The sequence below is a fragment of the Saccopteryx bilineata genome, chromosome 5, assembly GCF_036850765.1.
Source record: "Saccopteryx bilineata isolate mSacBil1 chromosome 5, mSacBil1_pri_phased_curated, whole genome shotgun sequence".
Classification (NCBI taxonomy): domain Eukaryota; kingdom Metazoa; phylum Chordata; class Mammalia; order Chiroptera; family Emballonuridae; genus Saccopteryx; species Saccopteryx bilineata.
Genome location: NC_089494.1, coordinates 234669186 through 234689602, shown reverse-complemented (window position 1 = coordinate 234689602; position 20417 = coordinate 234669186). Strand labels below are relative to the sequence as shown.

The window sequence follows — 20417 nt, the reverse complement described above, 5'->3', positions numbered from 1 at the left end:
ATTTTTTTAAAAGACAATTATGAGGTCATCAGAGAGCCACTAAATAGTACCATTGCACAAGCAAGTTTTAACCATTTTGTAGATGGGAGAAACATTATTGAATTATTTCATAAAAATGCTTTCCAGACAGTCAACCCTGCTGACTTCAGTAGCAATGCATATAACTGAATTATAGTTCTCATTAAGCCCCTAAAACATATGGGGAAAATACCAATACAATCATGAAAGTTATCTGAATTATTACAACTTTACTTTTTAGAGCTACTTATACATTTTAGAACATAAAACAGATAGATCGATGACTGGCTCCAGCAGACTCATCCTCATTTTATTATAAGAAGCAGAAACACCCAAATAATATCACTTTGCTGCTGTATTATCCTTAACAGAATGAGTCAGCGGAGTTTGATGGGCACCTGCTTTTTATTGCCATTGTGACTTTACGAGAGAGAGAAAATAATGCACCTTTATTTTTTAACAAAGTCTCAACCATCAGAAACACCCCGTGAAGAAAGAAAAGCCTCCCTGCTAATCATGCCTTTGATGGAGAAGTCAGAACAGCACACACAACAACATAAACCACCCACAAATAAGACAGCTTTTTATAATCACAGACCCACACATTGACCCAGATAAGAGAAGGGGTGACACTCTCATCTGCCTCTTGATGACAAGCAGTGTCTCAATCTGGAACGTAAAATATCCAACAAGTCCACTGAACAAGGCTAGAGAAACAGGAAATCCCTAAGGGTGCATGTACTGGAGAGCCCCGCCGCCTCCCCACACAACCCAGGAATGGGCGTGGCTCTGCGGCAGCTTGTCCTCAAGAGCGTCATGGGCAGCTCGGAAGAACCCACCAAGACTGGTTGGACAAGACAGGCTCCAAGATTCAGACGTCACTTGCACAAAAGCAAGACATGGCTGGCATCCTTCAGTATGTCAGGATGCGGCTAAAAAAGAAGACAAAGCCCCACTAAGCAGAGTAAGCTAGGAGGTGTGAGTGACAGCTGGTGGGCTGCAAAAACTGAAAAGACCCAGCACAGGCTCAGTGACATTAAAGCAATGACACCTACACCCCTGCGAGACTGCCATTAGCTCCACCCAACTCACAGGTAGAACAAGGACAATGAGAGGACAGACTGAACAGATAGTTCAAGAACCTTCTAATGTCACAAATAAAAATCACCCAGTGCAGAAAGAGCCTCCTACGGCCACACTTTTTCCTCCATATGCTATCACCATTAATTAGAATCATAAAATCTCCACTTAGATATGCTGGGTGCCTGCAATTCTGTTGAGCAAAGTGCAAGGGGCCTCGACGTGATAAGAGGAAAACTCCAGGAGACTTCCATGCCACTCCAGCACGCTGACAGCTTGCTCAGCTTCCACAATCTGAACAGCCTGACTTTATCCCAATCACTCACCAGATGCAGACTCAAGTAACACCTGCTGGGCACCTACTTCATAGCTTTCATTTAAGTTCTCACCCTGGAGAGCGGTCCTGCAGGGTGGAGCACCTCAAGGGCGCAAGAACACCAGCGATGAACGATGACGTGAACGATTCTTCTCACCCCTGATTACGGAGCGAAGAGTCCGAAGAGTCCCGGCGCTGGAATCGCACAGTTCCTACACGTCTAAAGTCCACGGCAACGCGGAACCGGTAAGACTGATACGTAGTTAGGTTACTGTACTTCTAAAGCATATTTGGAGAAAAGAAGATGCAGGAAATAGAGGGTGGAAAACCTGATTTTAGGATAAGTGCAACAGTCTTTCTAAAAAAACAAAAGAAATGTGCACAAACATCCATATTTTGGCACATGCGGATCGCCACACTCTTTTCGAAGCTGCAGGGAGTTCTGCAGTCCTTTCTCTTAGTGTTTTCTATCTCTGTCAACACTGCCACCATTCTGGGCTAAGGGACCAAACCTTGGGTCATTTTCAACTCTTCTTTCTCTTTAATACTCCTTATCCTACTCACCAGCAGATCGTTATGTGTCCAAACTATATCCTGAGTCTGCCCGCTTCTTTCCACTGCGACTGCTACTTAGTAGTCCAAGCCACTATCATTTCTCCTTGTTTCAACTCCTGTTCCCAAGATCAAACCAGAATCTCTGGGACGGGACCCAGGGAGCAGCCTGTTTAAAGATTCCCAAGTGCAGCTAGGCTTTGTCTCCTCTCTACCCAACAGGCACAGGGTTGACTGGCAGGTATCGCTACCATTTCGCCAAAGGAAAACAGGAGTCTCAGAGAGGCTATGTTACTTGCCCAAGGCAAGAGCCAGAAGTCAGCTATGACTCCAGGCCTGCAGGGAGCCCCCAGTGCTTCTTATCACTTTCTTTCAAGTCAGTGATTTACAGAGGCAGGAGTTTAAGATGCTGACAGTGGGGACGGCATTAAGTGAGTGGTAGTTTCACTCACAAAACAAAAGCACTTTACTTTCTTTGTGGCTATTATGTCAAATAGACAGGTACCTGACAGACTAAACATATGACATATAAACAGTAAAGATGGTCATTCTAGTTTGCATCAAAGGCATTTAAAAAAACAAAGGACAATTCCAGCTGAACATTATGAAAATATCTCTGACATAAAGAAACTATTAATTCAGACTGAAGACCTTGATCTTCAGATTTAGTTAAAATAAAGCATAACATAGTTCACCAACCATATGGAAAAAATTCCACAGGGAAAGGCACCTGAGACCAAGGGACCTTCAACTTGGCACCTGCGGAAATTAAGAGCCGTTTTCTTCTTGGCTAATTATAACCACTTTGAAGTCAACAAAAAGCCAACTTGTGTCAAAGAATCTTCCATCCAACTTTAAACAAAAAGACAAGAATGAGTAGCCAAGGGGGTGGGGGTGGGGGGATTGAGCTGAGTCCGAACCTTCCTTCCCCTCTTCCTCTGTCAAATTTTAGCTTTTTAAAAAGATTTCTATCTATAGAGCACCAGTCATGTTATCACCTACAAAACCAAAGTCTAAATGCAGAAACAATAAACATACAAGAGAACTATAAAAAAATAAAATCACACAATGCTTAAACAGAACACACTCCTCCAATCCTCACTGCATTCTGAAGACCCAGACCCATTCATGCCGCCCCAGAGAACCACACTGGTGAAGAGGCTGAAAAATCACCTCCTCTCACAGGGAAGGCAGCTAAATTGGGACTTGCGGTAAAATTGCAGTTTCAATTTTTATACATTAACCTATAAAAGACTATTGAAAGTTGTGGAAAAAATCAAGAATAGTAAACTAGAGAAAATAAACCTTCTGAAAATAACAGTTGCTACAGATGTTTCAGAAACTTTTTACCAGCTTGCCAAAGTCTTTCTTCCAGGTGCAAATGACAACATATGAGGGCTACAAATACAGGATGAGGAAACAGATTAATTACTATAACATACTTAAAATAAGCAGGTTAGCAGAAAACTAGTAATGGATTGCAGAAAGGCTCGTATTCATCAAGCTCCCCGAGCAGATGTAATACCAGCTAAAAGTAAAAACGGGTTTACTCTTCTTTTGATTTCACTAAATTGAATGTTTAATTCAGAATTTTCAAAAAAGTCCTCAAAACCTAATAATCGAGTATCATCATATGATTTTATAATTTCTGAGAAGGAAACTTAAGAGAAATATAAGCATAATGAGACCCATTAAGTAACTGGGCAATAGAAAATAAATTTACCAAAAATCATGTGCTCTTGGTTTTGGCTGACCACCTACAAGGCTTTACACACAATCCATTCCTCCTCTCTGCAAGCAAGTGAACTCAAGGATGGACACCAGTGTTTTTAAACATTAGGATTACTTGGGAGATAAAAACACTAATGCCTGGTACATATGTCAGGTGACTAGCTGGACTGATTCCACTGGTCCGGGATGGGTTTGGGCATCAGTGCTGTCTGAGACTCCCTGTTTAATTCACTGTGCAGTCAGGACTGAGCACCACTGAGGTATAAACATGGCGATAGAACAAAGCCACAGTACAGAAGTCTCCCACTCCCCTCTCCACATCGGACACTGTCATCTCTCTAACTATTACTCACAACTGTGAAAACAAAGTTACAAAAGCTGAGTAAGCTCACCTGAGGGTATTTATCCCAACTACTCTGCACTGACGGTGGACTGAACCCAGCTTAGCTAAAGGTTATGGGGCAGCAACACCAAATCTGGGTAAAATATATACAGGGAGAATGGGTTCATTTCTTTGGTTAGAGATAGGAAATGAGTTAAAACTAAAAAAGAAGTACAGCGAGAAAGAATGGATGGAGACTGGAAAGGGTCAGGTAGCCACAGCCGTTAGGATGACAATACAGCGACAGAGCAAGAGGTCCAGAAAAAATGCTCCCAGACAACAGGTGCACTCAGAACAAAGCTCTCCAACATGGGGCAACAAGTTTGTCCAGATGAGCTGGCCAAGACCAACAGTGGAGAAAGCAGAAGCAAATGAAAAAGAAAAGAACCCTTGGCAGACCTGGCTGAGCATCAGAACTGCTCACAAGCACTCGTGTCCAAACCGGGGTCAGGGACCAGGGTCTCCTCTCCCAGAGCAAGGCCCCAGTACCGGATCTCTGTGAGTTGCTATGACAGGCACTCACGGTCAAAGGGATAAAGACAGGGTGATTTGTTACACATCCTTAGCGTGCTAAGTCATAACTCCTCAAACGTCTCCAACCTCTAGGTTTTCAGGGTTAGGCAGGGCTAAATCTACACCAGGTGAGGGAGGGGCAAGGGGAAAAGGGCTGCAGGCTCTGGGATGAGGTTTCTTTGACGCCACATTAGCTTCACTTTAGGACAAGAGTTAGCCACAGGACCTCAGCCAATTACAGAAGCTCAACTATTCTACTATACTGCTGTCAGAAAGATCCATCTCTCTGACTGAGCCTTGCATACCACTGCTTGTTTGCCTCGCTCATGACAGAGAATCGTGTAGGCTAAGTAGATCTGGCACACTAAAGTGGGTTCTTGGTCCGGAGCCTAGATTGGCTTCGGTCTTCTTAGTGGCAGTCTCTGCTTCAAATGTCACCTGAATAACCCGATCCCTTTAAGCGCAGCTCCAGATGGTTCAAGATCAGTCATCTTCAAAGATGGCTCACAAAATAATAAACAGAAAGGTTCACTTTAAAACAGACACTTCCCTTTGTTCAATTAGCTGTGTAAATGACCCATGAAACCAAGTTCTCTGCAGCACCCTGAGGTCAACAAGTGATGGCAACATTGTATATAAAAGCATCCTACACAAAGTTACTATGTAAACACATTTCATATTAACATTTAATGAAAACCAGTAGGAAAGCCGGACAGGATGGTGTTTGCTTATCAAATCTACAATATATAAAAAGGGAATTTTTGCTGTTGTTAAATGGGAACAAAACAACAGGCTTCCAAAGATGCCATCATATACTTACATAAAACCTCTACGTTGGCACTAGGGCCATGTCAAAGCAGTATTATCTAAGCATAACATGTGAGGTTTTATGAGGACATTTGTGACCACCTTCTGTTGTTAAGGAAGAAAGTTGAAGGCTTAAATTTCTATTTAAGAGAGTATATCCATCGGTGTATTTTTAATAAGAAATGATTTCCATTATAAAATTTTAGATTCTGAAAGACTCTAGTAAATTCTATCATGTGTGGCAGCCACATGTGGCAACTGAGCACAACATGGGACTAGTCCAAATTGAGATATACTATAAATATATAATATACAACATATTTAGAAAAATGAGTAAAGAAAATAAATGCAAACTATCTCATTATTAACTTTTATATAAATAGCATGATGAAACAGTATTTTGCATCTATGTGGTTAATATTATTAAAATTAACTTCACCTGCTTGTTTTTATTTCTTTTTTAATGTGGCTATCTAAATATATAAAATTGCGTATGTGTCTAGCATTTGTGGCTCACATTTTATTGCTCTTAGTGCTGATCAAAGATAAGAGCGCCAGTCTGGTCTAAGTAGAGTCCACAAAACCATTAGTTATCCCCAGATGGTCTAAATTCTGACTTCCACTCCTACCAGAAAGCATAAGAAGAAGCAGTATCTTGGCCATTGTGTAAGGGCTACCACGTGACACCATAAAAGGAGTGAGTTAGAACCAGAGTCCACAATATTTCAGAAGATAAAAATGAGCCAATCTTGCTGAAAAAAAAAGAGTATAATCAAAAGGTATCAGGTCAAATCTGGTGAAATGAATACCTTGTTTAAAATACTTTGCCTTATATGAAATAATTTTTAAACCTATGGCGATAAAAATTAACTGAATACTATTTAAAGTGAAAGAATTCACACTGATGGTGTCAAAATCAACAGTTTCCACCTTACATGTGCTAATAGTCACAAACAAGAACATATAATTTTAGAAGGTATCACATTCACAATATCTTCATAAAATATATAAATCATCTAAAAATAAATCATAAAATGGGCAGCATTTGTTTTTTAAAACCACTCCCCGTCACATGAAAGAAATACCAATAAACAGAAAAACTAAGCTTAAATAACTCAATATGTGAAAGATGTCAATTCGCTTACTATAAATATATAAACTTAAGCAGTCCCAATAAGTAGTCCAAGACATTTTTTAACTTGGCTCACTGGTTCAAGTGAAAAAATAAACAGAAAAACAGTCATAAAATATTAGAGAAAAGAGCAGTTAGAGTAGGACCACTATGAGGATATTTTTTGTTAACTGCAATAACGGAATCTGATGCTAGGGTCGGGAAGAGACAGACCAAAGCTGGGGGTTTGGGAACGGACAGAAGAAAAGGCAAAAGAGAGACTAAATCCAGAAATGATAAATTTTGTATGTAAATTTAGTATATAAAGAAGTGTCTAGATCAGTATTCAAAAAATAGATTATTAAATAAAATAGATGGTTATCATGTCAAGTGGATAATAATGAGCAAAAAAATAAAATTAGATCCGACCTCACATCTCACAAAATAAAATTCTTCAGAAATTACACATGGATTGTTTAAAAGGAAACCTGATTATATAGGTCTGATTATAAGGTATCTCTAGGTCATCTCAACTCTCAGTCATAAGATGCATTCATTCAACCTGTGAGCTCCTAACTATGTGCCGAGCAATGTCCTCCGTGAGAGCAACAGAGCACTAAAGAAAACATTAGAGAGCTTACCATCCAGAGGATAAGAGCATCTGAAGATGTGGGGGCCCCAGTGAAGGGAACACTGTTGCCTGATTGATAATAATGAAACTATGTGAATAGACATTCAAGCAGCAAAAGCTTTACCAACTTCAAAAGTGTACTCCCATCTATGCAAACTTGCCTGTGGCTGTAAGGGAGGCGCATGACTCAATTCTCTGTTTTTGAAATGATGTACTGCAGAATAGAAAACCTAAAATAATAATTTAGTTCTCCCACATTTAAATCTTGAGAATTCTACTAAGCAAAATACCATGTATTGGGAATTCTCAGAATTATCACTACACCCCCCCCCCCCCCCCGCAGTGTCATGTCTGTTATAAATCTAGCTCATCTCCACATTTCCCACGGGGTCGCCTTCGTTCACCACACCTTTTTGTCCCACCACCAACTAGCTGCTGGCACACAGCGGGTGCATATTATGTGTTTGCTAAAGAAACAAAAACTCTTAATCATTTTTTTGTTTTGTTTTTAAAGATTTTATTTCTTGACACTAAAAGAAGGGGGGAGAGAAAGAGAGAGAGAGAGAAGGAGTGAACGGAGTGGGGGGTAGGGGTGGGAAGCATCAACTCATAGTTGCTTCCCATATGTGCCCTGACCAGGCAAGTCCAGGGTTCTGAACTGGTGACCTCAGCATCCAGGTTGAGGCTCCATCCACTGTGCCACCACAGGTCATGCTCTTAATCATTTTTTATTTAAACAAATGAAAGAGCCTCCTAAAATTTTCCTTTAACAATTCTTTCAGAAATTACTTTAATGCTACTTTTTTTTTAATCTTTTAATGAAACATAGTAGTATACCGGTAATTACAAACATTTTAAAGTTGCCATATATACAGACCTAAACCAAAACAACTCCTACATTTATCACTTAGCACATTTTACAAAATCAGATGAATGTCTTACATTTTAGCATTATAATATTCATCCATCAGAAAAAAATAATGCAAATAATTGGACAGGTCTGTTTTTTTATGCATTTCCTTAGTTTTAAACAATTTAATGTTTATTATCTTATAAATTATGAGCTCTTGAACACTTTTTGACTCCAAAGTACCTGATAACAAGTGTGCCTGTTAGGTGCTTACCTAAATAACCAGTCTCTCTTTTTCTCCTTTAGTAATAAAACACCGAGTAATGAGCCCAGCTAGAAGACCTCATTTTCCAGCTTACCTTGCATACCGGGGCCAATGAAAACTGAGAACTTAGTCTTTGTGTGGTATTTTCAGTAAAACCCTTTGGACTCTCACCCTTCCATTTTTTTTTTTCATACCGGGAACTCCTATACAATGGCAGGAACCCAGAGTTCTTGTTAGAACTTCAGGAAGTTATACATCCAGGATGGTGAAGCAAAAGGGACAATGTCCCTTTTGACTTTATGTAGTATGCATGCCTGATCCGGAATGCTTACTTCCACTCTAGTTTTACAAGAGCGAGAAAAACTAATATTTTGTGTAAACACTATCATTTCAGTCCCTGTTCCAAGCATTTCTAATGCTGTATTCAAAGACCCATTTGATTTAGCTGGGGTGGAAATGAAGAGATCTAAAATGCTTAGCCTCCTGCTTTACCTCGTCTTGTTTTCTGGCCAATTTACTACAAGGGTTTCTACGGATCTTTAAAATATGTCCATTTGAATATGCCACAATTACTTTAAAATTTGAATGTATCTTTCTTACTGTATTGACTCTCCTTTCTCAATGTCCGTATCTATAAATAGATTTTCTCAACCAATCAGTTTAAGACAGTAAAGCCAAGTTCCTCAAACAAACAAACAAACAAACAAACAAAATCTACTGAACAGAAACGTCATGAGCCAGCCCAGGAAACTAAAGTTTAATGTGATGCCCAGACGCTTTCATGAGAATCTCCTATTCTTTTAATCCATTTGTCTTCTGCCCTATATTCATGGTATCTCCTTGTCCTATGATATGACCTTTGTGACCTCATTTCCTACTATTCTCCCCCTCACTGTTCTCTTAACATTCCTGACTCTCTGCTGCATTGAGACCTTTGCTCTGGTTGTTCCTTCGTTCTGAAACACCGCTCCCTCAGATCTCCTCCAAGTTAACTCCTTCCCCTCCAACTTTTCAACAAAGGCTAGCCTACCGACCTACTTAACACTGCAATCCATCCACCAACCTTAAGCATCTCACCTGCTCTTTATTTTTTCCCATGGCACTTACCACATAACATGTTCTATAATTTGCTAATCTATTGTTTCCTTTGTCTCTCAACTCACTAGAACGTAAGCACCTACAGGGAAGAAATTATTGTGTTCTGATCACTGGAACTGCGTTGGTAACAGTTCAATAGATATCTGTTTAATGAGTTAATGATTCAGAAATATCTCTGATTCTTCCTTTCCCATTCTCACTGCTCCACTGCAATACTAATTCAAGACTTTATAAATTTTGGACTCTTTTGTTTTTTTCACAATAGATTCTATCTATACTGTCATTCCCTTCAAGCTATCTAACATACTTCCAGACTTAATCTTTCTGAAAGCATTTCTTTTCAAAGCACACTTTCCTATAACTATTTGGCTCCTAACTGGCCCTGTTAGAGATATTATACATTGGTGTCATGCTTGAATGAGAAATTGGATTAGGGCCCTGGCTGGTTGGCTCAGCAGTAGAGCATCTGCCTGACATGTGGAAGTCCTGGGTTCAGTTCCTGGTCGGGAAGCACAGGAGAAGCTACCATCTGCTTCTCCACCCCTCCCCCTTCTCTTTCCCTCTCACTTTCTCCTCCCTTCTCCCAGTCCTGGCTTGAATGGTTTGAGCAATTTGGCCCCAGGCACTGAGGATGGTTCTATGGCCTTGACTCAGGCAATGAAGCAATGGCCACAGATAGGCAGGGCATCACCCTGTAGTGGGCATGCCAGGTGGATTCTGGTCAGGGCGCATGCGGAAGTCTGCCTGTCTCTCTTCCTTCCTGACTCCCTGCCTCTCTCTTAATAAAAAAAATTTTTTTGGGTTAGACAAGCACTAAGATTCTCTTGAAATACTCACTTCTATATCCAAATGTCTCATCTTGACATCCAAAATGCTCTGTAATCGAACAGTACCTCACCTATCCAAATTTACATCCTACCCCTTCCAAGTTTCCCTCTGTTTCTGACCAACTTCCCTAATGATCTCTCAAAAAAACCATGTTCACTTTTACCATTTTCTCAGTGGGTTACTCTCTCTATCTTCAACACCCTCCCGACTATTAAAAGAGGTGGCAATATCCCTTAGAACTTTGCTACTCAAATTGTGACCTACAAGACAGCATCAGAAATACCTGTGAACTCGTCAGAAATGCAGCGAATCCAGCCCCACTGCAGCGCCACTGATTTGGAACCTACATCTAACCAGACCACTGGTGATTCATGTGCACCTTCCAGTCCGGACGCGCTCAGCGAGCACTCTTCTCCAGTCAGTCCTCAATGAAGTGTTCTCTCAGCAGGACGCATGCTCTGATGTCCTCACTTTCCACAGGACCTGAGTCACCCGTAGCAAGCGCAGTGTTCAATTAATAACATCCCTTTGTGGACTATTTATTCCTATTTCATATTAATCTTTTCTCTTCAATTTGGTTGTAAATAAGATGCACACAGGACAGTCATGCATCTGGCCAATCTGGATGCAGGGAAAAGAAACCCATCAAGGAAAAAGAGCCCATCCTAGTGCTACTTGGAAACGGAGGCTAGAAAACTCAGGGAGGGAGCGAGGGAGGCATTCCAGGCTCTGGCCAGGCTCTCAGCATGTCTCCCTGCCCCATTCTCTCCATCCAGTGCATTTTCTCTCCTATCTTTCTGTTTATTCAGTTTCTGCTTCCTCGTATCAGCGACATCTGTATGACCCATTACAGCTAGCCACTGTCTCCTCTACCAGCCTGCTCACCTCTGTCCTTTTCTGCTTCAATTTTCACTCTTAAGTCTTTAAGCTAAACCCATTCCATGATAGATAACCACCACAGAAAATCCTTTTGAGCCAAACCACAAGGTTACAAGTGTCTGAGCCTTGGGTCAGGAGTGTACGCTGGTCCAATCAGCAGAGGCCAAGGGGGCTGCAGTGGAGAACCAGGCACTTGAGGCAGTGGGAGCCATCCAAGGAGAATACGCCTTAGGAAAGAAAAGTGTGGGCAGAGCAGGCAATGAGCCACATCGCCAGCCCACAGAGTCATTATTTATGTTGTCCTCACCACAGTCTGGAGTAAAATGCTGAGCATATAATAAACGGAAACCGACCAATATGAGAGAGAGGGTCATTCACCAAGTGCCATTATGCCCCTGACACTGCTGGATGCACGGGGAATACAAAGATTAAATAAAAAGCAGTCCTTGTTTTCCCAGAGCTCTCAATCCAAATGTGCCACTGCACTAGTGGCTTGACCTTGGAAAAGTCCCTAAACCAACTGCGCCATAGTTTCCTCAACTATCAGATAGGATCATCTTCACCAACCTCCAGCAGTGTTGTAAGGTCCTGTGAGGTAATCTTTGTGATAACGCTTTGCCAAATACAGACGTGAATCAAAAACAATACTGTAGCCTTTCAACAGTAATAAAATCCACATGTTCTGCATTGTTTTCTAGTCTTTTCTCTCTTATTTCCCACAATATATGATTTGTCGATTGTTATTACTTGAAAGAACAATCCCAACTGTTACCACTATATTTTCATTACCTGTATGGTTCATTCAAATGGTGATAAGGAAAATTGATTCATTTCACTCAGAAATATAAAAAACGAATACATTTTACTATGTACATTTTTATAACACTGTCATTGACTACAGTGTGCATCTAAAACTGTAACGCCCTATATTTATCTTTTCATTATACTACACATAACAATAAGTATGTACTCAGTTCCTACATAGAACACAGTGCAGGTGTGACTCATGTGGCCTTCTCCCCAAAGCAGTTCCATTCAGTATTTCTCAAGCACTGTACCAGAAAAATCATAGATATGAGAGCCCATTCTCATATTTTTAACATGGGGACTTGGAGAAGGAAAAAAATAATACAATGGCCTCTCTCGAACCCCTGGAATCTTATTTTGCTAACTTCTTCTTTTTTTTTCTTTTTCCTAAAACCACTTTACTACCTGCCTCATATTGGGCTGTGGAAAAGAGTGGGAATTAGTCATGATGGCAAGATAGATTAGTTCTCAAAAACATGTTATTTCTCCCTTTGCAGGATCCAAGTATGAGTTTATGGGAAAAACAAAAGAAAACAAAACTTGAGATATGTACAATCTTGGCTTTGCTCTGAGCAAAACCAAGGAATACTTATGGACTGCCACATGGAAGGCAGGATGCTGAGGGCTCCTTAGCTAAGATGGAGAGTGTTTTGGCCTTCCAAAAGCTCACTTGCCCTTGGGCATCTGTTGCTCTTTGCTGACAAGTCTATCCATTCAACAGCTGGCTCTGGGTGGAGTGGAAAAAAAAGCTTCCACCTTGCTAAAAAGTCAGTTCAGCTAGCCCAAGTGTGAGCTTCAGGCAGAAGGAAAAACAAAAACGAAACCTTAGACCGAAGCTGGGTGAGACTTCGCTGCAGGAGGCAGAATTGCAGAGACTGTAACACAGTCCCTGCTGAGCACCCAACCCCAGTTCAGGCTCCTCGCGCTCTGAGAGGCAAACGGTTGTAGATCAAAGACCCTGAAGCCTGGGAAAAGCACACCTGCTTTCGGGGAGCCGTGATGTGTGGGGTGCAAAAAGGTGGGCGGCGGGTTGGGAATCTGTGCACTCGGGTGGGGAAGCCCAGAGGAGACTCGGAGGTTCATACGCTAGTGGGGAGGGAGGTGGGTTAGGCAAGAGCGCTCGGTGACAGTGATCAAACGATCGTGCTGCAGGGTAAAGCAAGCCTTGGGCATCTGGAGCTGGGAAGTGGTCTGCAATTGCATTGGAGGCATCGCAGGAAGAAAGGTCCGCTAGGGGCGACAGAAGAGGAGATGGGACAGGCATCTCTTCCCCCAAGCGCGCGCGCGCGCACGCACACACACACACACACACACACACACGCGACCCCAGGCTGGCCCAGAGCCGCCCTGCTGCGGTGCATGGTCCCGCGCTGCGGCGGCCACTCACCCTCTGCGCGGGAGCGGATCTCCGACACTGTCCTCCGCATGGTGGGCATCAAGGCGACCGCCGCAGGTGGGTCTTCAGCCCAGACTCTGCACCTGTCACTATGCCTCGCTGCGCTGTGCCGAGCGCTCAGTTGCTGCGCGGGCCCGGTTGCCCACCCAGGGCAGCTTAGCCGCGGGGCGCGGCCCCCGCACGCCGGCAGCAGGAGGAAGAGGCGACGAAGGTGGCGGCGCCCGCAGAGCTGGGCGAGCTTTCCCTGCAGACGCGGAGGGGGCGGCTCGGCAAGGGGCGGAGTTGGGGTGCCGGCGCCGGGGAGGGGACGCCGGGCGCGCGATCATTCCCTCCCCCCGCAGCCAGGAGAGCGGAGCGCGAGAAGGGCCGGGAGAGACCAGAGAGCACCTCCTCCGCCCCGCCCCTCTCCGGGTCGTACCATCCGTGTGGGGGGAGGGCTGTCAGCCAGCAGTCCCTCCGGACCCTGTCGTCGCTCCGCCCCAGGCTTCCACTCATCCGGTCCCTCCTTTAGGCCTCTCGGACTCTCTCAAGTCTTGTCCAGTGAATAAGGGGTGCTCTGGCTCCTGCGTCCTTGAATATCCGCTCCCGTACCCTCTGGCTTTTAAACACAATGGAGTCGCCCGCGGTCTGGAAAGTCGGATTGGGTCTGAATGGGCAGGCGAGGGGCGGAAGGGTCTGGAACGCCGGGGTGTAAGTCCCTGCCCCTACAGTGGAAGGGACCGCAGGTTCCTCGTGGGGGTGCAGTTCTAGTGTCGCTGTCCCGCCAGCGGCTCTCTCGGCCGGAGCCGCACTTGCCTCCTCGCCCGGTCCACGAGCAACAGGCTCCGAGGCCGAGGCCGGCCGCCGGTTCTCCTCCTGCCTGGGGTGCGTCGGGGGCTGGCCTGCGAGTGGGCCTGGCGCACCCCGCCTGCTGCGTGCTCCGCAGCCTTACAGCCCTGGATTGCGATAAAACCAACTCTGGGGCCAGGTGGTTAAAAAGAACTTTTTTGTTTTGGGATTTTGCTTTTGGTGAAACCTGCAAGAAGTTGGGTGCAGTAGTTTACAACTGAAAAAGAGGAGAGGGGTTCTAGTATAAAATCCATAAATATATTAAATTTTCATTTGCCCCATCTCCTGGAGATAATTGTAGCCGCGTTACTCTTTTATCTTGTATACAAATCATTCAAGGAAGTACGGTATTTTAATTTTCCTGCTGATTTCACTTTTAAATTAGAATATATGGTATTATAGAGATTCTGCTGAAATGGCAAAAAAGGATTAAATTAAATTGGAAGCAATCTTCCTCCAGCACCGGATGGAAGAGAGCCTTATATGGAGGCTATTTATGTGAACTGCTTTCAGATCCTAGAGTGGTTTGACCAGAGAAATAAGTGATTATTCCCAAGACTCAGGAAAAAATAAAATAAAAATGAAATCTGCTAATAGCATCTTATCTCCATATGTGGTATTTCCTCTGCCTCCTGCAGGTAGCATTTGCTAATCAGAGCCCTGCCCTACATTAATACTCCGTCAGTCAATGCATATTTATGAAAAACCCACTCTACTTGGCTCTGACTCAGAGGCTGGGATTAGAGCCAAAAAATGTATTTCCAGTGTTGAGGAAATAACACAGGGTAGAGCAGGTCTCACCATAAATGTGTTTGTTTCAGTGATGGTCATGATTTACAAGTGTGTTCTTCCAAAAGTAAGACATGAGCACACAGCTTTTTTAGGACTGTCATCACTGGCCGTTTTTATTCCTTCCAGATCCAGGACCTCCTTGTATAAAGTAGTTTTCCTCGGACTTGACGAACATGAGTCTGAAACAAAAGTGTCAAAGTATGGCAAGAAATCAGCTTTAAAAGTCAGTGACTAGAAACTAGAGAAAATGCAGTGCTTTTATGATTTCTAGTTTAGGTGTCATTTGCAGAAAGCCAGAGCCAGTTTTTATTCACAATCAGTGCACAGTCACATGACAGTATTTGATTTGTGTGCAATCACCTTTGTAATTCCTGATGAGCCCTCAAGTGAACTTCAAGTCTAACTATTTACAAATAGTAATTATTTGAAGGGAGTTCCAGAGATTACCCCTGATTTGTATAAAGCAATCCACTTTATATATGCTTTTGTGTATGTGTGTCCCATTGACAACCCATCAGCAAACACGTCAACATATGTCGTCCATACAGTAAATGTCAACAGTCTTTCATACAGAGAAGAACATTGCCTGATACAGTCTGTAATTTACTGTGTATCTTTCCTCAGATTATTCTGTTATTGTTTCCAAAATGGTAAGACTGTCCCAACCAACTAGTTTCTGAAACACACACACACACACACACACACACACACACACAAAACACTCATTCCTAATTGCTAGAAACCACACCCATTTTTATTGATTCAGAAGTCTGATTGAAGTTGAGTGTGGCACTGATCTATATCTGTTTGATTTCAGAGTCCTCTCAGATCTCATCTTCCATTGTTGTAAGAAGCACAGTGTGCCAGTCCCTGGCAGGAAACTCCGGTTCAGCAACATGACCTTGTCACAGAATCTGTAGTACAATTCAGACATCAGCAAGATCATTTAAAAACGTTCAGGTCCTATGACTCCACTGCTGATGGGCTTAGAAAGAAGAGGGTTATACAAGGATAGTTTCTTCAAGGACCGGGTTTTATCGTTTCCCACAGATGTACACTGAATGTAGTATACAATATGTGTGAGGTGCTGAGCTAGAGTGCTAGGTTACAAAGACACTTAGTGCACCTGTGAGAGTTAACCAGCAGTGGAACTACTATAGATGCCTGCTGCTTAATGCTCAAGGATCAAGCGGCAACAACTATAGACATTTAGAGAAGGGGAGAGTCCAAGAGCTGGGGTGATCAACAGAGTTGAGCTAGGTTGGGTTTAAGGCTGCAAAAATGTAAATGTAGAAACGAACCATCATTCCAGATAGGAATACTTGGCACACAGTAAGTACTCAGTAATTGTTTAACAAAGATTTAAGATAAATGGAATCATTAAAAAAAAAAAGCATATATATGTTTGGGGGAGACAAAGAGACTGACTTGACTGCAACAAAGATTCTCATTGGTAATCTGTACTCTTTCCATGGGTGAATTGTATGTTATGTGAATTGTATCTTAAAGCAGTTAAAAATAATTTGTCTCCAGAGGTATCAGGCACAAATTTATCAAGTCCAGGAAGTAAAAAGGAGATGTCAGGGGATATTCCTATCTTGCTGGATATTCACTTAAATTACTTGATGTTGTCTAAGTTGGTTGGTGTTTGGAGCCACCAAAAATTGAGAATTAGACTCCTTTGGTAGGAACTCATACTCAAGTGGGTGAGAGAGGCATGTTCACTAATTTACTAACTTATGACACAGGTAGAAATCCTTTGGGAAATTGTGCCTGAAGCTAAGGAGACATGCTTGAGAACCCTGCTTCTGACTGAGACCGAGGCATGGAAAGTTGGTTACCACGCTACTATAAAACACAGATGCTGAACAGTGCTGGCACTAGAGTTTAAATTCTTTTGCAGAAGCACAAAATATTTAGATAAATTAATCTTAAGTTTTAAATAATTTTATCTTTTAGTTTAAAATTGAGGTAAAATCTATAACACAAAATTCCATCAAATTACAACGCTACCTGGTGAAAGTAAGAGAAGATACTACCTTTGGTGCATAGTTGGTGTATTGATTTGATGGATTAGTGTATGGATGAGATATATATATTATTAGAATTGTGAGGCACTTTCCCCAAGATCTCCCACCTTGATTGCTCCCTCTCTGTCACCATTCCTTACATGTGTTCTTGTCTAAGACACCAGCAAGTTCTTTAGATTCAACACCAGCAAGTTCTTTAGATTCAGTTTCCAAAATATATCTTAAGTCTCTTCATCTCCACCTCTATCCCTCTTAGGCAAGCCACCATCACTGCTCACTTGCAATAGCCTCCTAACTGATCGCCATGCTTTTATGTTTATTCATTCATCTTACAGGAGCCAATATTTTTAAATACAAATCAGTTAATGTCATTTTTTAAGACTCTTCAGTGGCTTCCCATAGCATTGGAAATGAAGCCCAAACCCTTGTCTTTGACCACCTCTCAGACTCATCTCCTTTTCCCTCCTCATTTGGTCACCAGGCTCAGATTATCCCAGCCCCCCCAGCTCATAGTGTCCCACTTCCCCCCGTGCCAGCCACCAGGCCACCACCAGGCCACCACCAGGCTACCACCAGACTGCCTTATGTTTTTCTCATAATACTTACCTCTATCTGAAGTTGTTTTTATTTGTTTGTTTACCTATTTATGATCAATAGGCTTGCTATATTTGTCTTACTTATTACAACTTGTCTATCTTTTAAGAACAGGGTCTGTGATATAGACAAGCTCAATAAAGATTTGTTGAATGAATGAACTGAAAAATGTGTGTATTGTAAATGCTCCGGTTCCCTAAGCTTGGAGACTAGAAATAAGTAGAAAACCAAGTAGCATTCTATTTGAAGAGATCATAAGTTTGCACCCTTCATAAGAATATATACAGGAATATATTACTTTGCCAGATTTATTTACATAAAATAATTTGGTGCCTATATGTTCTGAAGTACTTGAGATCAGAAAAATCTTGTGACTACCCTATTGGCTTTTGTCAAAATTGAGCCATCAAATTTTAAAAACAAACTGATTTCAACTCAAACCTCTAAACCCATTGTTATTCAATACTCCATGCACTTATTCTTACTCATAATGATTAAATCAATATATATCGTTCATGCCTGTGATTCATGTCCCATGATTGTATTATTGCTCTCTTTTTAAATGCTTTAGCAAGGTTTTAATTCAAAGTTATAATGTCTTTAAACTTTAATATCTCCATCTATTGGATATTTCCAACAACAAAAAAGTGCAGTGATATTTTCTTCACTGTAATTTAAAATTCTTTGCTACTGTTTAAATGAAACTATAGTTTTGTAATGTGGGTTTGTATTTTTTGAAAGGACTCTTAATAGAAAAAATTTGTAATACTCTCCAGCCTATTTTAAATAGCATCCTATTCATACATAATCTTTTAGGGAAACATTTACTGAATATTTTTTTCAAAAAGTGGCAAAATAATCCTAATGTTGAGATATTGAATTCAAATTTATTATTTAAAACTGATGAAAAGGTATGATTTTTCATTTAAATTTTTTCTTCTTATCAGAGCCAAGAAGTGAAAATACTTAATAAGTGCTGGGGTGTTTTTTTTTTCAAAAGTGAACAAACAACATTTCAGTAATGCTGGTCTTCTATAAAATATCGTAAAATAGTTATGAACTTCATGGATGCATTTTAGTGTAGTATTGTCATGGATTTTGACATTTTAAAAAGTTAGTTTGTTAAAGTATAATTGATGTACAATAAACCTCATGTCTAAAGTACAGAATTTGATAAATATGGACATATGTATACACCTATGAAGCCATCACCACATTCAAGATGATAAATAAATCCATTTTCTAGATATTGGGCTGGGTATTGGAGTTTGAGTGGTCAGCTAAAAAAAATAGGTTCCGGTCCCATATAGCATAGCACTTATGACATTAATCAAATAGTTATGTAAGTAAATAAATATAAAATCCCAACTGTGTATTATATTCTAAGGCAGTGGTCCCCAACCCCCGGGCTGCGGACCAGTACCGGTCGGTGGGCCATTTGGTACCAGTTCACAGAGAAAGAATAAATACCTTACATTATTTCCATTTTATTTATATTTAAGTCTCAACGATGTTTTATTTTTTAAAAATGACCAGGTTCCCTCTGTTAAATCCATCTAAGACTCACTCTTGATGCTTGTCTTGTAAGTTCGACAATTATATTTAAAAATACCACAGTTTTTTATGCCAGTTGCATAATTTTATTTTGTGCATTTATCCATCCCACCCTAAAGGCCGGTTCATGAAAATATTTTCTGACATTAAACCAGTCCGTGGCCCAAAAAAGGTTGGGGACCACTGCTCTAAGGGAAAGATAATCTACATTTCCATATATTGATGGTCCTTGAAAGTATTTCTGGGCTTTTGTACTTAATATCTGGAACTCTTCAAAGTTGCTTATAATATATCTGAAAATGTACATTAACATTTTGTTTCTAGCAAATGTGAAGGTTTTTCTCTTGGGAGGATTGTAATGTTTGTTATATGAAAAAGATTACCAGTGAAGAAAATGAATTTTATTCTAACATTTCCTTGATGTAGACCAGAAAGCCAATATTGTAAATGGACAGAAATTCACAAGTAAATCCACTTTTTTTTTTGCCATGTCATATTAAGTACTATTTCAGGAAGGAAAGGTGACAATAATAAGGTAAAAATCACTGAAAGAGACCAAAACCCCAGAATTTTTACTAAAAATTGAGTCTGGCAGTAAATGAAATAAATAAATATTATTATCACATATAGTTTTGTAATCCCAAGACTTTAAATTTAGATAGAAGGCCAGAATTAAACAAGATGATTTCCCGATTAATTGAAAGAAGCCATAGCTTTCAAAAATGAAACACTTGCCAGTGTGTTTGGACTGCTTGGATGATACATCCTCTACTCAGGTTCATAATTCACTACAGCACTTAACAGGTCTATTGGAAAAAATGTTTCCTCTGACCCCCAAAATACTCAGAAATAACATATTCTGCAAAGAGGAATCATTTATCACTGTAGATTCTTTCCAACTTTGAACTCAGAGGAAATCTATGAAATGGAGGAGAATCAATACTTAATCTAGGGTTACATTTTAGTTTTTTGCCCTGAAGAAAAGAAGCCAGGGATTGGAGGGAGGGGAAGCACTGTAGAGAAAAGATATAAAAGAAGAAAACTGACTGTAGATTCAAGGTTTGTGGAGCTGAAGACATTGAAGGTAAGAGCAAAGTGACTTAAGGCCAAGTATGAGAACAGAGACTTGAAGTGTCCCTGCCTGTATTGATTTTGTGTGTGCATGTATCTGTTTTTTATTTGGTCTGAATTCTTAAAAACTAACCTCAGCCTGCTAAACATGTGACTTTCTCCTGTTCCTGGATCCATGCTTTTCTGACGACTCCAGCTTGCCTGCGTTCAGAAGCCGTGTACATATACCCTCTAACTGAAGCAGCTCTATCTATCTGTTGCTTGCATATAGCCCTTCAGAGTTT

At 41.2% G+C, this 20417-nt stretch overlaps 1 protein-coding gene across 4 annotated transcripts in view; it reads right to left on the bottom strand.

The window, feature by feature from the left end:
- Positions 1-13618, bottom strand: part of ATP8A1 (ATPase phospholipid transporting 8A1) — a 228818-nt gene extending 215200 nt beyond the window's left edge. For all 4 annotated transcript variants that reach the window (XM_066233480.1, XM_066233482.1, XM_066233481.1 and 1 more), the window contains exon 1: positions 13256-13618. In XM_066233480.1, coding sequence (XP_066089577.1) covers positions 13256-13304 — 49 coding nt within the window. In that variant the 5' untranslated portion in view covers positions 13305-13618. The remainder of the gene's footprint in view (positions 1-13255) is intronic.
- Between the last annotated feature and the right edge of the window lie 6799 nt (positions 13619-20417).